Source organism: Physcomitrium patens, chromosome 9, assembly GCF_059467195.1.
Source record: "Physcomitrium patens ecotype Gransden chromosome 9, ASM5946719v1, whole genome shotgun sequence".
Taxonomy (NCBI): domain Eukaryota; kingdom Viridiplantae; phylum Streptophyta; class Bryopsida; order Funariales; family Funariaceae; genus Physcomitrium; species Physcomitrium patens.
Window position 1 is genome coordinate 15,221,197 of NC_143418.1, and position 15,887 is coordinate 15,237,083.

A 15,887-nucleotide genomic window follows, 5' to 3' on the forward strand; every position below is an offset into this window, starting at 1 on the left:
ATTTATTTAATTTTGTTGAATCAAATTCATACTTTTGAAGGCAATAAACTATTTGGTACAGTAGAAGAACTTCATATATATATATATATATAGAGAGAGAGAGAGAGAGAGAGAATTAAAATGAAAATGTAATACAAACAATCAACCTATTTGCATGACCTTAGAGACAACTGCAATAACAACAATCTCAATAACATTTTCACAAGGAAGCAAACCACCATCAGACTATTCTTCTTTGAGAGTAGTTGTCCACCACATGTAAAAAAAAGCATGCAAAAATCTAAAATTCACTGTCGCACTCTTGCCATTCATTTGCTATTGTGGACATTAGTGGGATTTCGTCACATTAATGTCACATAACACTCACTACCACGACACCACAGCTTAGATTCATAGTTACACATCTACAGGAAGAGCAATTGTTGCTTGACCCCCTACTTCGTATGTGTTAACTAAAATTATATTTAAATGAATACGAGTAATTATATTTAAATGAATGAATACGAGTAAGTAAATAAATGTTAATATATAAATATATATCTATATATATACTTGAAATTGATAATGAAAGAAAATGAGGGAAATTAACAGCTTTGTTGTAGTTTACAAACGCGTGGCGCAGAGTACAACTAGGCTCATATTCTGGGGACCCAATTCCATTGATGATGCTTAGATAACCGCAGCCACAAGAGATCGTGGTGGCCCAAATTCAGACTGTATGCATTACAATAAAGAAAATATAAACCCATACAGACACTGTTCTCCGAAAAAATATGCTTGCAGATGTTCAAATGGCGTGCGCTGCTTCGTCGTTGTACAATATTCTCCGCGCTAATATCCAGTATTTTAATTGTTTATGGTCTGCAGCTACATGAAATGAAGAGCCGTAATGGGACCCTCCCTCCCTCCCTCGCTGTTTTTCCCAATGATTAATTCCCCTCTTTCGGGAGCAGGGCGAGGACTATCATGGTCATAGTGGGATGAGTCCTCAAAGCAGAGCAGGCGTTACGAATTGTAGGGTTCATCAGAAGATGGAACTGTTAACCAATACCCCCACACATTGCCGTGCGAGGCTATCATTCGATCTGTGCCTCGATGGATTCTCAATAATATGTTTCACTTACCAAAATTTACAATTGAAAAAGATAATGTTGAAAGAGAAAATCTAGTGTAACGACCGGACTAGTGGAAGTAGTACTCGTAGTAGTAATAGTAGTAGTTCGCATCTAGAAGCACGATCTAGATCTGACCAACGCGGGTTTTGTGTCGTACGAAAGAAGACTAACAGATTTAAGTCTTATTCCCACACAGAGTTTTAGTCCAGCTCTTCAAATATACGATGCTGGCACAGTGTAACTCACGTCGAGGCCGAATGAACCGCGCCGCAACACTGAAGATCTTACACGCCAACATTGCAAGTCCAACCCATGGCTGAGATGAACCGCAGCAAACTTCATCGATTACAACTCGAGACCTCACTTCGATCATATTCCATGTATGGTTCGAGGACACCGTAAACGCTAGAACAGTTCGGCAAAGGAATCGTGTTGCCCAATGTTAACAGATGTGTGTCACATACGATCACGTCACGGTGAAGCTCCTCTGCATTAACCTCTGTCACTGGGACACAAGTTAGAGTGGGTACTTGCGTGCATTCTTCTGGAGCTTCTGGAGCGCGGAGTCGCCGAGATCTACATTACACACGTCTGCCAAGCGAACAAGATAGAGTAAAACGTCGGCAAGTTCTTCGCCCAAGTGCTCCTTGTCGGCGTCGTTCCAATCCGACAGGCCTCGAGGCACCTCACCTTTCCACTGGAAGATTTCAGAGAGCTCCCCCACCTCGCCAACCTGCGTTCCATGAACCAGGTGAAATCCTCAGCGTCTTCATCGAGGCATTGCTATGACGAAAAGTTTGCATAGTTCTCGCGAGAATCTGTCTATATAGCCATGGACTTCTGAGACCGTGGCAATAATTCGTGTACCACCCCAACACGGAACATGCTTGTGTGCCTTAGCAATACAGAGCAAGACAATTATGGCGATCTGAGTCTGCTCCAGAACGTGTACAAGTATTTGTTTTGGTTATGAAATTGGAAGATCCCAAAGAAGTGTTGAGACATTGAAAGGGGTGAAGTGATTACAAGGGCGAGAAGAAGATTGCGGGGACTGTGGAACTGGTCCCATTCACGTTCAGCAGCGAAATTAGCCATGCTACGGGCAAGATCCTTCAAGGTCACCTCTTTCTCCGACACTACAGAACTACTCCTCTTCAGCACTTTCTCCACTGTCGCCTCCTCCACTACGCCTGGTTGCTCCTCCTGGCCGCCCATCATCAGCTATTGTCGTGATACTCCTCTTCAAACTTCAGGCATCTTTAAATGTTCCCACTACGGCTTATACCTTCCCACAAGACTGCGCGAGTCGCGAGAAACACAACCTCTCGGGAAACGAACAAATGCAAATTCCTGAGCAGCTTTGGATGCAGCAGCGGCCAGCATCAAAAAGACGACTACAACCGCACTCCTACTTTCAACTGCCTAGACATCACAAGATAAGCCGCCTCAACTAGAGTCAGCGAATTCTTCTCTCGCCGACAACACATCAATCTCGCTCACTAAACACTTTCTGAACCCACAATGGCCTCCACCCTTTCACACAACTTTCAGTCGAGGCACCCTTACAGAAATGCACAATCAACAATCCCCCAAGTACGCGACGATTCGAGCAGGAGGACCCAACGATCATTCCATTCACTCCGAAAATCCAGTCCTCCCATCTCCAAACTTAGCAGAACGTCACAACTATACTTAAGCCACCGATCAGCTGGCACTGACCCTAAATAGCCCCACTAAGCCCAGTGCAAATTGAGTGCCGACAACAACACGACCAGTAGCAACTCATCTTCGCAAACCAAAGCGACTGGCGGAAACAAAGTCCTCACCTGCAAGAGGTCTACGAGCGCCACGGATCCGTAGCCCTGCAATAGCGATTGCTCTGCTCTAGGACCTGCGAAGTTAAAAACTCCCCAACCTTTACAACAGTAGATTGCGTGTCGGCTGGATTGGAGCGACAGCAAGTACAGATGGCCAAATCCGGCCGGAACCGTGAGCAGCAACGAACGAGGTGGGTGGGGGGGGGGGGGGGGGGAGGCGCGACGAGGAAGTGATCGTGCCAATCTAGCGCAGAGAAATCCGAGCGTTATATGCGGAATTCTGCTATTGTGTGTGTGGGCGGGGCTGCTGCAGCTGTTGGACTCCGATCCTGGTGCAGGCGCGGGGTTGCAGGATCGATGACGATTTGGCTTCCGCTGCTGTGCATCGCTCTGCCGTCTCAGTCCCCCCCCCCCCCCCAAACCGCCACGCTCCCCCTTCCTCCTCCGCTGCCCGCTGCCCGTTACTGCTTAGGGTAAATCAGCATCCATCCATACATCTTCATCCACTCGTCGTTGTCACTGTTCTTCATCCATTCGCCCGGGTCTCTGTGCTCCTTCATTCGTCGCGGTTCCCTCCCATCATTCATCGGCTTGTGTCTCTGCGCTTCATCCATCGATGGTTTGGGTTAATGATAGGGCTCATTTGATGCATGTATCTTGTTGTGAACCTCAATTATGCATTGATCTCCTAAATCTTTATCTTTTTCAAATTTTGTATACACGAGTATTTATTACTTTGGTAGATAGAAATTTTATAAATTATGTAAGGATTTATAATTTGAGTAAGGTCATGCAATTTTGTAATTTCTAGGTTATAAATGGCTATGGGAGAAAAGACACTCTTTACAAGAGCCCATGTTGGCTTTGGTGAGATTTCTAATTTGAAATTTAGAGGAATGAGTAAAGGTTTTTGTTGAAATTTTATTGCATTTTAAATTTGCAAGCATTGGCCTTGGTTGTAATGCGAGATTGCTTGTTCATTAGTGTGCTTGCATAGGTTCAAGACATAGGCATAAAGTTAGAGGCTTTTTTTAGTTATGATTTGGAATAAAACTCATCAAGTCTAAAGTCATTTTTTAAATTTGTAGTATCCATGATAGATATTAAAAGTCCACTAATTCAATTTATTACTATTTTTATACAATGACAAAGGATATTGTTCTTTCTTTTGCTGTTTAATTCACAAAGCATGTTTTGAGTTCAATTCTTCAAATGTGACAATATAAGGTGAAAATGTGAGTAGCTTTAAGGAGATTAATAAGAACACCTACATTTTAGAAGTAATGGATTTAGACAATGAGCTTGTGATGATTTCAGTTTGTAAGAATTAGGTTGTGGACGTTCTTAGAAATTACAATGTGGCTTTGCCAAAACCACAAGATCAATATTGGAATCTAATCTTCCTTCGATTGCTTTTGGATTTTTGCAAGTTTGACAATAATAACTGTAATGTGGTGTATTGAACAAAAATTTAAAAAGATTATAATTTCTTACTAGGCTAAGATCATAGCTTTGTAACATATACGACACCTTGGGTCTTCTTTGATAATGGTCAACAATATTGACAACTGTGGTGTCCATGGAAATCTCTATGTCATTTGCAACTCTAGCAATTAAAAGCTCTATCTTGACTCAAAAAAATTGATGATTTGCATGGAAATCTAAATCCTAAATGACCAAAAATCTAATTTATATTCTTGTTGCACTCACATTTATCTATTTGATGCAAAAAGAATGAATACTTAAATTATAAAAAAAATCACTTAATTTCTCATTTAATTTTTTAATTTTTATATGTCATTAATCATGCAAAGAGCAAGGTTAGAAGTTTACAATCTAGAAACAACATCTGTTCTAACAAATATTATCAGCTAAATAAAATATATTAGTTAAAGTATATATATTATGTAAGATACCTACATATATATATATATATGTATTTCTCCTTTTTGAAAGAATGGAAAAAAATAGTAAAAGTGCATTGGATTTTTGAGAAGGTGTTTCAAAAATGTCATAATTAGGGTTTTAATAAAACTGTGTGGAGTAACAATCTTGTGTAAAAAATATCATCTTTTTTGGTAATATATCTTGGTGGGTTATCCTAATAGGAGCTTGTTTATGTACTTATTGGGGTTTTTTATTTTATTTTTATTTAAATAGTTTTTAGTATATATTTATATATATGTTCGTAAATTCCTGAAATGATTTCAATAGCCTGTGTCCTTTGTTAACAAATTTCTTATACAAGTAGAGTCATGAGTTAATTTATGTGTTATGATAATATAATGATATTATACTTTTGCATTAATGTCTCATAAATGATAGTAGCAATCAAACAGAAGCATATGTAAAGGAATTTGAAACCGAAAAATTTTTCATTGTGTACTTAGCAAAATAATACAAAAGTTTCACTACCAAAGGAGGTGGATTTCATGAAGCAGAGAGATGAAATATTGATTCAAAAAAGTATTTTAACACTTTTTAAAATTTTAAATATATTAGACATGAAGGTATCAGTTGTGGGTAAAAATCCATTTCATTCTTTAGATGTGTGTACTATTTTTTTCTTCTTTTATATATATTTAGTAATTGTAAGTATTTTGGTAAAAAGGTTTAAATACAATTGAGAAATGAATTTGAATACAATTGATAAATTATATAGATACACTGTTTTAGATTACACAAGTATTTTGATAATGGTTTTCTAGCTTTTGAATGAAAATTTTAACCACCTGAATGTTTGGTAAAAAGATTTATTAATACATAAATTAAAATATGAATCCACAAATTACTTTGTTCATAGACATTGTCATACATTTTCGTTGTGATACTAGTTGATAGTTCAATAGAGTTTCAATACAGATAAGCAAACAAATAAATAACTGCAAACCCAATTCAACAAAGCAAATGGGTTTACAAAATAGTGCCAAGGCTGAAAATTCCCTCATTTTGGATAGTAGCAGAGTGTGCCCAAAACACAGAACAATAAAATTGGACAAAATCTTTGATGCATTGCCCCATGAGCCAAGCTTGAAGCTGGTGGTAGATCCAGAATGTGCCCAGCTGGGTTCCAACTCGGAACTGTACTGGCTCAGTGAGAGATGATTCTTCCCTATCCTCATGCAGGACGGTTCTGGCCCTCCATGACTCTTGATCTCACAAATCGGAACATTAACATTATAAGATAAAAATGATAATGTTAATATCTTATTACCAGCAATTATCAATGCTATGCTAGTTTTAATATGTTTTTTTCATAATAATAGACATTAATGAAGTTACGTAGAAAGTCAAATCGTAAAATAATATTTCAAACTAATTATACTTTCTTAGAATTATAATTGTGAAAATGTATAATTAAATAATTGATTTCTCATAAAAATATTTTCAAAGTTATTTAGGTGTAGTAGTTTTATTTTGATGTATATTTTTGTTGACCTTTCATTTTATTTTGTTTTATTTAACAAAACTACTTGATATGAGGGGAGAATTTAAAAGCCATATATATTTAATGTGTAGTTTATTTTAGAATTTAAAAGAATCAATTTACAGTGGTATGATCTTACATTGAGCTGTAACCCATACAGGTGATATAAATTATTGGATTAAAAATGCTTTTTTTATAAGACCATGGTTGTTGAGCTAAAAAGATGCAATTCAAATAGAAGTCAAACGGTAGCAAATCATTCTCAATAAATTCCTTCAGCACAAATCAAATACAGTTTTTGGCATCACATATTACAAGTTTAGAAGACAATAGTGATTATGCATTATTGTAAAATCAAAGTTGATTTGCGTGCATTTGATAACTTGTGATGCACTGTTTACCGTAGAGCATGCTTCTTATCTTCCTTCAAAAAGATATTTATAACTTTACATCATTCTAGCTTAATTATTCAGTTGACTCCTGTGAATTCAAAAGTTAATTAAAAACTCTTGATGAAATTTTACAATTTTTCCACAGCAATGCAATGAAATGTTGGTTTAATACTAAATATGTACAATATATATATATATATATATATATATATAACTTGAATAATTATTGTCCACCCTCAAAAAGTAAGTTGGAATTAAGGCTTGCAAATGGCACCCAACCCAACACTCACACTCAAACCCGATTGTCTTCGTGGTACCCGGTTGAGATCCGGAAAAGTCCAGGCATCGTCGCTGAGCTTGCGTGGGTATCAATGAACGACGAAGTTCCCAATGTTGTGGGCTCGCGAGTTCCCGGCACAAATTCCCGTGCTGCTGGGAACAACCACAGACTTGAAGCGGCACTCCCCTTCCCTTTCCTCGTAGCCCTAAATTTCGTCCTGATCGAAATTCCACGAGATGGTGAGTCGTAGATGAAATTGCGCCTCAGAAATTGGGTCTTGAGTGTGGGCATTGGTGTGGTCGAATCATGGGAGAGAAGACGTATGTTGATAAGCACTTGGAGAGTGAGATGGGTTCCTTCAAGGAGCCCAAAGTGCGCCTTGAAGAAGTGGAGAAGGAGGGAACCAGCTGCCGTGAGGACGGCGATTTGGAGAAAGCTCTCTCCCTGGGAATGCAGGCAAGTGCTGGTTCCATCTCATTCTCACTTTCTTAGAGTTTAATAATTCTTCCCAAGGCAATAGAAGGTTGTTTGACAGCACGAACAACATGCAGCAAGAAATAGTCCCTGCATCATCGCTTAGTCATACTCATGCTCAATACGAAGCTTCTCAGATTCAATCCAGAGTATTAGCTTGCTCAGTCTTTAAAAAATGGCCCTCAATTTTGGTTCACAAGCATTAGTTAGTCCGTAATTATCACAATTCACCGACCTCCCATAGACCTCCGTATTTGCCATCTGCCCAGTTCATTAAAGTCTGCGAGCGTTTCAAAGACATTCCACGGAGGCCACGGTTGTCGAATCGCAGCTTTGCGTGGGTTATGGGTGGGTGTGTGAGTGTCCCAAATTCATCAGGTTCTGCTATCCGATGCTGCAGTTAAGTAGCCCTACAAACACACTTCCATAACCTGTACACTAACCAGCAGAAAATCAACTGAAAGTTTGTGCTGATTCTGGACAGCGATTGGCACTTTCAAAACTGTGTTACGAGGATGCAAGCACACCGAATCGAGAGCTCATGATGGGGCAAGCTCACAGCAACCTCAGCACCATCTATAATGAAATGGTGACTTCCTCCACCGAATTGATTAGTGCATGGTTTTAATTTCTAATTTCGTTGCTTGCTCGTATCAGAGCTCAAACTCTTCACTGAATACGTCATGTTGCGTTCACAGGGTCTAGGGGAGCAATCCTTGAATCATGCCCTGGAGGTATATTAACAAAATGTTTCCGGTTAAAAAGTATGGAGATGACGCTCTTCTTTTCATCATAATTATTCTCTACATTATGTTTAAAAATTGTGGTGGCACGGTCGCGTAAATTATGCGTCACATGTAGCCCTAACTGCTCTGTTCAGTATGTCAATTTTTTTAACTGCCCAAATAGAGCAGCATAAGTGGTGCAAGCAATGACTCCGCCTGAAACCAATGGCAAAAAGTCACAAATGTGTATCATTGTGATGAGAACCACCGTGCCATAAGTCTTATTACTGTGATCCTAAACACGCAGGTGAAAAGCGTCTCATGCTTGTATAAGACAATCCTCTAACCTAGGCATAAAGATGATCGAAAGTCCCCTTTGGTAACTCCTTGTGACTTCGTTTACCACATAATTTTTTTGAGGTTGAATAACTCCTTGATAAGTTGTCGCTGCAATGCTGATGAAGGCATTAAAAAGAATAGACCCTCGCAAGACAGGCGAAAGCGAAAACAATGACTTTACTGTCGAGTGCCTCATGGCTGTCGCAAAAGCCATGATTCAGCGTAAACATCCAACCTCTTGGTCATAATTTCATGCATCCTCATGGATCATCCAACTGTTAAAAGCTAAAAGCAGACCTTGTAGTTGAACTTCAAGCTTTAGGCTGCTACTGAAATGTTAGAGAATTGCCTTCTCTTTGAACAGGCAGTGATCCAGAGTGCGTGAATTATCTGAAAAGAGCATTGGTGGTCAACCATGAGCTTCACGGCCCTGATGTATACCTTCTAATAACCACTTCCATGGACTGTGAATGCTTTGAAGATAGGGTTCGAGTACTTGAGGTCTACCTGTACTACAAATGACAGCAGGTTTATGACTTGTTTACAGCTTAATTGATGATTTACAACCTAGAATTGTGAGCCTGGTCCCCCAATCCTAAGCTCCAGGTTTTCTTCTACTAGAACTGGTACAACTAATTCAAGGACTTGTTTCATGTAAGACAGACCTCTTCAGAACATATTGACATTGAATCTAGTATGACGTTGATTTTTCCATCTTACGAAAGAATGCCAATGTAGATGATCTAAACACTGGATTCTATGACCATAAATACATGCGGCAGCATGATTCGAATTGGAAAATTCATGCGGGATTCGGTGACTTGTATGTGCTTCTTGGTGACAACCGGGCATCGTGCAAGCAAGCCACAGGCAAGGTGAAGGACTCAGCGGTCGATGTGAACAGCAAGAAAAAAGAACCAGACAACTACGAAAAGGCCATGGATGAGTATGCAACTGTAAGCGATGAGTCTACCCGTAATCCAGCATGAAAAATTGCTTCAATGTCTCTCATCCAAATGAGCAAATAGAATTTGTCGTCTTTGGAATGTAGGCATACGAGAAGATAGCAGGTGGTAGCAAAGACAAGGCGTTTCACAGCGGCGGTAGCAGAGATGCCCGGATGGGCGATATGTTTGGCAACGCTGCAAGGGTTGGTACATTCTCTGCTCGTGCAACAAGCTTTTTCGTTTTGATTGATGCATTCGTGTTTCCAAATAGAGTTTGACCCAACAATTCATGGAGCAGACTCGAAGCAGGCAGGGTAACGACGTGGAGGCTGCAGTCATTTATGACAAGGCTGTGGCTTGCCTTGAAAATGCCTCCAATCCCAACAAATCGAAACTGGCACAGATGTGCTATGAACTTGGCGTGAGCCATCATAAAGCCAAGGTTAGGGTACTACAATGCTGATTTGAAACTGCATACTATGAAACATATCGCTTCAGGAGAGAACGATATGAACGATATGGACGATATAGTATTTGAGTTCAGTATTGCTTTCCGACTGGAAGCCATTTCCAATGTCTTGAGAACTTCAGTGGTTGAGATGTAGAGCATCGTCGTGAATCAGGACTGGCGGATCTAACTTCCCTGGGGTGCATTTGCTTGAATGGCAGCAATACTCCTATTCAAAAGGAGCCCTGGATAAGGCAGCTGAGTATTGTGCAAAGACGACCAAGGACGGCACTGGAATAGAGCCACTCTACATGCTAATCACGAAGCAGCAAGCTTTCACCATGTATGATGGTAATGAAGTGGAAGCGGCCAAAGCAACATTCGAGGCTCTCAAGGCCCTTCAAAAGAAGGAGTACGGAGACGATAGTGTTATTGTCGCTGAGGTGAAAGTCTTCACACATCACTCAATTTCAGGGTTCGAAACATTATCTGTACTCCGTGTGCTAATGTCTACACTTCGGATTGCAGACTCTGAAGTATTTAGGTGATGTACACGTTGCACTCAAGAATAAGCCACAGGCTTCCACGTACTATAAACATGCTTTGCGCATCTTGAGGAAGCGACTAGGAAATATTGATCAAACTGTGAGACAACTTGAGCAGTACATTAGACAGCTCAATCTATGAGTAGTCTGGAATTAGCCCAACGGTCCACACTCTTCAATTATCAAGTGCTCTACGCAAGCCACACTGAAATGAAAAGCATTGCAATGAATGTATTGAGTATGAAACCAATTGAATTACAAGTCAATTTAAACCCCTACACCCTAACACGAAACTCTTCATTAAAGAGTATGATACAATCAACTAAAATGAGTGGATGAAGGTTGATTGTGAGTACCAACACAGCCCAACCCTCTAGAAGCACACAATTGTTATAAGAGAATTAATATTCTTCCTCCCCCACCCATCTCATGACCGCGACTTTGACTTCGAATGCGTTTTAATCTTTTTCGGCTGAATCGGCTCCCGGGAAACAATTTTGTATTTAGAACGCCCTTTCTTAGACTCCTGCTGCTGCAAACAAAAATCAGCCAAGACATCAGGTAAGATCAAGGAAAAAGAGACATATTTGCCATCGTGCAAATTTTTCCTTCTATCAACATTTCGAAAACATAAAACTTAGTGACCACAACAGAATTGTGTTTCGTGTTAGACGTCAGCAATTTTACTTAGATAGCAGATTGCGAAACATAGGACTACATTTCAAAATATAGTGCCCTACGTACAAAATGTTTCAAAATTTTGCGTATGCTGGATTACCTCATCCCAGGCGGCAGTGTGTTCCTCGCAGAAAGAGATGACAATGGCGCCATTTCGACCATTCCGAAACTCCATCGCAAGATCTTTTTTCAAAGCACAAGAAACATGGAAGCTTGACCTGCATCCGATCTCTGTGCAATCCACACATGCACCTCCAGTTGATTTACACACGCAACACTTGGTAAGAAAGCGTCTGCTGGGGACATGAGATGTATCAATTTGCTCCATGTCATCCGGTTTGCGGTAGAACACCTGCAAGTTGAAAACGAACTATTTGTCAGAAAGGAGACAAACATACAGTAATCATCTTGAGCCTTAGTACATATTAATCTTACTGGCACAGAAGTCTAAAGTCGTCTGTGTTACTAGTAAGAAACAGACAAATGATGGCTTTCACTTTTTTAGTCACATGAACTGGCCAGATCTTTCAATGCAAACAGAAGCCAGGACACCACTGAGTTGACATACCTCAGGTACGAAAACAGCGCAAGAAATATGAGCCCAATTTCCATCAGTCGTCATTTTCATTGCACCGCCAGATCTAGGGCACAGGCAGCAGCTTCGAGACTCGGAGCTTCTGCTTTGACATTGAGCACAGAACCAATCTCCTTCTGGAATTCCATGATGCAAGGGATTACCATAGCAGTCAGCGTGCACTGCAACATCACAACCATCACAATAAACGATGGGATCCGATGGGGTCGCATCTGCGCTGCAACATACATCACAAGCGCCTTCCTCATCAACTTCTTCTACGTTGGTGGTCTCAATTACGGTTGTCTCTGTCCATCGACCAGGTGCTTTCACACGTTGAGTCATCCCACTTCGTATTCCGAAACTGAAATCGGGAATTTCCATCTCCGAATCCCAGCCACTATCTTCTTTAGATGATTTGCAATCTGCTTCATGAAACAGTTCCTGTATCAAGACACCCCCGTTTTTTGAAACGGCAGAAGGTGTACTGTCAGGTTGTTGACCCTCCGAGCACAGAATACGATCATCACGTTGAGAAACTCTACAGGGGCTATCTGCCGTTGGGAGGGAAGTGCTTGGAGCTTCTACGACGTTGACAGCCGGCCTTTGGAATTGTATTTGATGGCCCTCCTGAGAGCATCTCACATCACCCTTTTGACCATCAAGCTCAGAAGTCGATGCTTGCCCTAAATCCTGAAAGTTAGAGGTAGTTGATTTTCCACTGTCGACATTCACCCTATTAGAACTGCTCATTTCACCAGCGTCAAAAAAAATCTGAGACGAAGCGTTGGTTCTGCCAGGCTCAACGCAACATCCACCGTTTTCCTCTCTCTTGAACATTCGCTTGAAAAGCTGTTCTGCCTGCTCATCCAAGTCGGCGAGTAATGTGCATTTTATAGCAATAGGATTCTGCGGTGCGTCGGTCTTTTGCGTATTATCATCCTCAATCACCACAAGTGCGCCACTCAAAGACGCTGTGGCCTGTTGTTCCCGGTCTTCTTGAGTATTCAAGTCACAGAGACTGTGCAATGCGTCGGCAATCTCAGGGACAGTGACCTCATCCTGCTGCTTTTTTGCGCAAAGCATATCACCTTTATCACACCCACTCAAAAGGCTCGTATCCTCCGTGTGGCTATCAAAGACTGTCGCATTCCCCAATAAATTTGGATTGCTTGATGTCTCATCAGAGGTGTGGTTTTCAACCAGCGCCACTATGGAAGAACCGGCAGTGCAGGATCTCACGAGCTGAGAGGAACAGGTACTTAGCTCTTGGATTGTGCCCTTCTGTGCACAAGCAGTGGGCTCTTCCTTCACAACTCTTCCTTCTCTAGCTGCCGTGTCTGGTTCCTCCACTTTGCATTTCTCAACTACAAGTTCATCCGAATTAACGGGAACTTCCTGAGTTGGACCGTGCATTCCGGTTTGAAACTTGTTTTCATCTCTCTTCGCTGTATCTGAACATACGTGGCTCTTCGAATCATCATTCCTTTGCTTACCATCGACATGTGTCACTTGGATTTCTGTCTTGACGTTCATAGAGGAAAATTGAGGAACATTAGCTGCATTAGAGAAGTCAAACGGCACAGATAGGCCAGCAGTTACATCGACAGCTTCGGCTGAAACTCCAGTGTTTAATTTTGTTTCAATCTTTTCCGTGTCTTGGATCACGGAAACAGATGAAACCGTGGCAGTCATCGTCTCGACATTACTTGAGACCTCAACAGCCCGAGATGCTTCCCGCATGTCGTCACCCAAGGGTTGATCCTCCGGGACAGTATTGGTAAATTGAAATGCATCGTCGATATCAACGATCACTGTGTTGAGATCCAATAACGCCATGGGAGAAGATGCTCCCGTTACTACCGGGTCCACAGCCTTCTCCGATGCACCCTCTTCGGAGATACATATGTCGAGACTCGACGCAAGAGCCTCACATACCGTCATTTCCACATCTTCTTGTGCTTTGTTAGTGGAGCAGGTGGTACCTTTCGCCAAAACCCAGGGCGTCGGAGTCTCCGCACGGGAAACAAGAGAAGCTTTAGACGATACCACTGGTGGATGACGTTTTGATCTGTGCTTAGAGTCTCTAGAAGTGTCCCTGTGGACTTGATTAGAACTTGAATGCGCCACATTACTAGGATGATTGGCATTCAAAATGCTCGTGGTCTCAGATAAAGCTACCTTAGGAGGACCGCTCCAGCTCTTAAATGCACTGGAAGAGGGAGACTTCAGCTTCAAGTTCGGTGGCGCATGTCCTCCGGCAATAGGCACCAACACCGACGGAGGATCTTTCCGTTTGACAGCAACAGGGCGTGGCGGCAGCGGAAGCAACGTTTGCACGAAACTTTCTTGTAATTTCTGTTGCTGGGATTTGTATTTCTGCTTCTCCAACACTAAGAATCCTTGTGATGTCAACTTCTTTGGAGATATACGCTGCTGCACTACATTTGTAATATCATTACAAGAAGAATCAAACCCTTGCGATTCTACTTCCAACTCCTTGCGCTGCTGCTCTAGTACTTTGAATCTTTTACGCGGAGGTAAGCCTAACAAGTTGCCTCCTTCTCTTTTAACCCCATCATCCATTTCGCCTCGTCGACTTCGTTCCTTCACTTAAAAAGAATAAAAAACAAAGAATGGCTAGTTCGTCTGCATTCACCAAGGAAGGAATCTGGAGTATTCTAAAGATCCCGCGCGAAAGGGTATGGCAAGACTTGGGACTTCATACAGACCAAGCGCTGTCATGTAATTGATATGCAGGTGACACAAAAAAATTCCAGCACATGTTCCTCCTTCGCATCTACCCTGTAAAAGCAACAACAATGTAAGAAACAGCGCGCAGGAATGGTATCTCAGGACTTCAAATCGGTACGTTTCAAATAACTCAATAAAAGTGATGTTTGAAATAGGAAACGGGAAGCCCAAGGAACAATACTTGAATAATTCAACACGAAATGAAACTCCAAGATTTGACATGGGCAGGACTAGAATGCGTTAAGATGTATCAATTCACGTTACGGGACTACTTAATAAATCAAGCAGGCAACTGACTATCGCTTATCCAACCAATCACGCGCCCTTCACTCTTAATCGATATGCAACACTACAAAACCAAGGGCATCAGCTCTTTCTTCACTGGCAAACTTAAACGAAATTTATGTGTAAGTTTCACCGGTCCCCGGCTCAGAAACAAACCCTTCCATACACTACTCGTCCTATGATAATGTAACTCTCATTCCCATACTACAAGACCAATGTGCTAGCTGATATACTCGACGCTCAGACTTCGAAAAAAACCCTGAAACAATGTGGGAGACGCAAAGGCTGCCCCTCACCAATCAAAAAGCCTTGACAGAACAACCACAAGTCCCAAACACGAACTCTCGACCACTCCTGTCGAGAACATTCAGCCGACACATTAAGGCCGGCACATCTCACCGTCTTCTACGCCTGACCTTCCTCAACAATGCCTATACTTCCAAACTAAGCACACAACATACCGCCAGAAACGCGATCTAGAAAACCACACATTAATCTATCACGCAACGACTCCCATCTCACCTGAATCTAACTCACGCTCGCAGAATCCCTCAAATTTTCCTTTGGATTGTAAGCATAATACAGCCTAAAGGGCAACAACAGCCGTTAACACCAAAACGCTACGAAAACGTCCCTTGCACGACAAAATCACTTACTCGGATGCGAACGAGTACAAGCGAAACAGGACTGCACTTGGTCGAATTCCAACCAGCCTCCGGCAAAGCTCTCGTCGGACACAATCTGGATACACAGGAGAGGAGGAGGCGGTGCGAGGAGGGCCTTGAGCGGGAGCGGGGCAGGGGCAGGGCGGGAAGGTGGCGGGAATGGGGAAAAAAGAGGGAAATTCATATTTCCTTGAATAAATCTCCGTTCCCGGGCCTTCAAATGTACAATTCGGTCTTGACTGTAGCATTGTATCTACGAAATGGTGTTGACGTGGAGACTTCCATTGCGCGTCGCCGTAGCGATTGTGAATCTAGGGTTTCGGCGAGAGTTGGTGAGATCTGATCCGTCCACTGAATCGCCGGTGATGGGGCTCGGAACTACGCAACGGCAGAGTGGTAGAATAACGTAGAAACTGCCGTTG

The 15,887-nt window shown here is 41.8% G+C and overlaps 3 protein-coding genes across 6 annotated transcripts; 1 reads left to right on the forward strand and 2 right to left on the reverse strand.

The window, feature by feature from the left end:
- Positions 1-1,098: 1,098 nt before the first annotated feature.
- Positions 1,099-7,322, reverse strand: LOC112286416 (uncharacterized). The gene is made up of 4 exons (XM_090253339.1): positions 7,050-7,322; positions 2,942-3,379; positions 2,142-2,318; positions 1,099-1,848 (listed from the first exon to the last, which is right to left on the reverse strand). Exons 1-4 carry the CDS (start codon positions 7,320-7,322, stop codon positions 1,633-1,635), a joined length of 1,104 nt encoding a protein of 367 aa, XP_090109465.1. The 3' UTR covers positions 1,099-1,632.
- Positions 7,178-10,802, forward strand: LOC112286711 (uncharacterized). 2 transcript variants are annotated; one of them, XM_024528864.3, is made up of 10 exons: positions 7,178-7,487; positions 7,990-8,094; positions 8,204-8,239; positions 8,695-8,791; positions 8,934-9,004; positions 9,352-9,525; positions 9,621-9,719; positions 9,815-9,958; positions 10,186-10,407; positions 10,493-10,802. In XM_024528864.3, the coding sequence occupies exons 1-10, from the start codon at positions 7,338-7,340 to the stop codon at positions 10,649-10,651; spliced, it is 1,257 nt and encodes a 418-aa protein (XP_024384632.1). In that variant the 5' UTR covers positions 7,178-7,337; the 3' UTR covers positions 10,652-10,802. The 2 variants fall into 2 exon arrangements, with proteins under 2 accessions (XP_024384632.1, XP_073392328.1); XM_073536227.2 differs by lacking the exon at positions 9,352-9,525.
- On the reverse strand, positions 10,716-15,643 carry LOC112286710 (uncharacterized). 3 transcript variants are annotated; one of them, XM_024528861.3, is made up of 4 exons: positions 15,457-15,643; positions 11,756-14,566; positions 11,288-11,539; positions 10,716-11,041 (listed from the first exon to the last, which is right to left on the reverse strand). In XM_024528861.3, the coding sequence occupies exons 2-4, from the start codon at positions 14,345-14,347 to the stop codon at positions 10,937-10,939; spliced, it is 2,949 nt and encodes a 982-aa protein (XP_024384629.1). In that variant the 5' UTR covers positions 14,348-14,566; positions 15,457-15,643; the 3' UTR covers positions 10,716-10,936. The 3 variants fall into 3 exon arrangements, with proteins under 3 accessions (XP_024384629.1, XP_090109403.1, XP_090109402.1); XM_090253277.1 differs by having other exon boundaries at positions 10,716-11,038; positions 15,457-15,624; XM_090253276.1 differs by having other exon boundaries at positions 15,323-15,480.
- Between the last annotated feature and the right edge of the window lie 244 nt (positions 15,644-15,887).

Coding starts and splice junctions, on each gene's coding strand:
- LOC112286416 (XM_090253339.1), bottom strand. CDS start 7,322: ATGCCCACACTCAAGACCCAATTTCTGAGGCGCAATTTCATCTACGAC. Junction 3,380..7,049: donor GGTACCACGAAGACAATCGG/GTTTGAGTGTGA, acceptor GGCAGCGGGCAG/CGGAGGAGGAAGGGGGAGCG. Junction 2,319..2,941: donor CGCTCGTAGACCTCTTGCAG/GTGAGGACTTTG, acceptor ATGGGCGGCCAG/GAGGAGCAACCAGGCGTAGT.
- LOC112286711 (XM_024528864.3), top strand. CDS start 7,338: ATGGGAGAGAAGACGTATGTTGATAAGCACTTGGAGAGTGAGATGGGT. Junction 8,792..8,933: donor CGCAAAAGCCATGATTCAGC/GTAAACATCCAA, acceptor CTCTTTGAACAG/GCAGTGATCCAGAGTGCGTG. Junction 9,959..10,185: donor TGAGCCATCATAAAGCCAAG/GTTAGGGTACTA, acceptor CTTGAATGGCAG/CAATACTCCTATTCAAAAGG.
- LOC112286710 (XM_024528861.3), bottom strand. CDS start 14,347: ATGGATGATGGGGTTAAAAGAGAAGGAGGCAACTTGTTAGGCTTACCT. Junction 11,540..11,755: donor GCGCTGTTTTCGTACCTGAG/GTATGTCAACTC, acceptor TTCAACTTGCAG/GTGTTCTACCGCAAACCGGA. Junction 11,042..11,287: donor ACACTGCCGCCTGGGATGAG/GTAATCCAGCAT, acceptor TTTTGTTTGCAG/CAGCAGGAGTCTAAGAAAGG.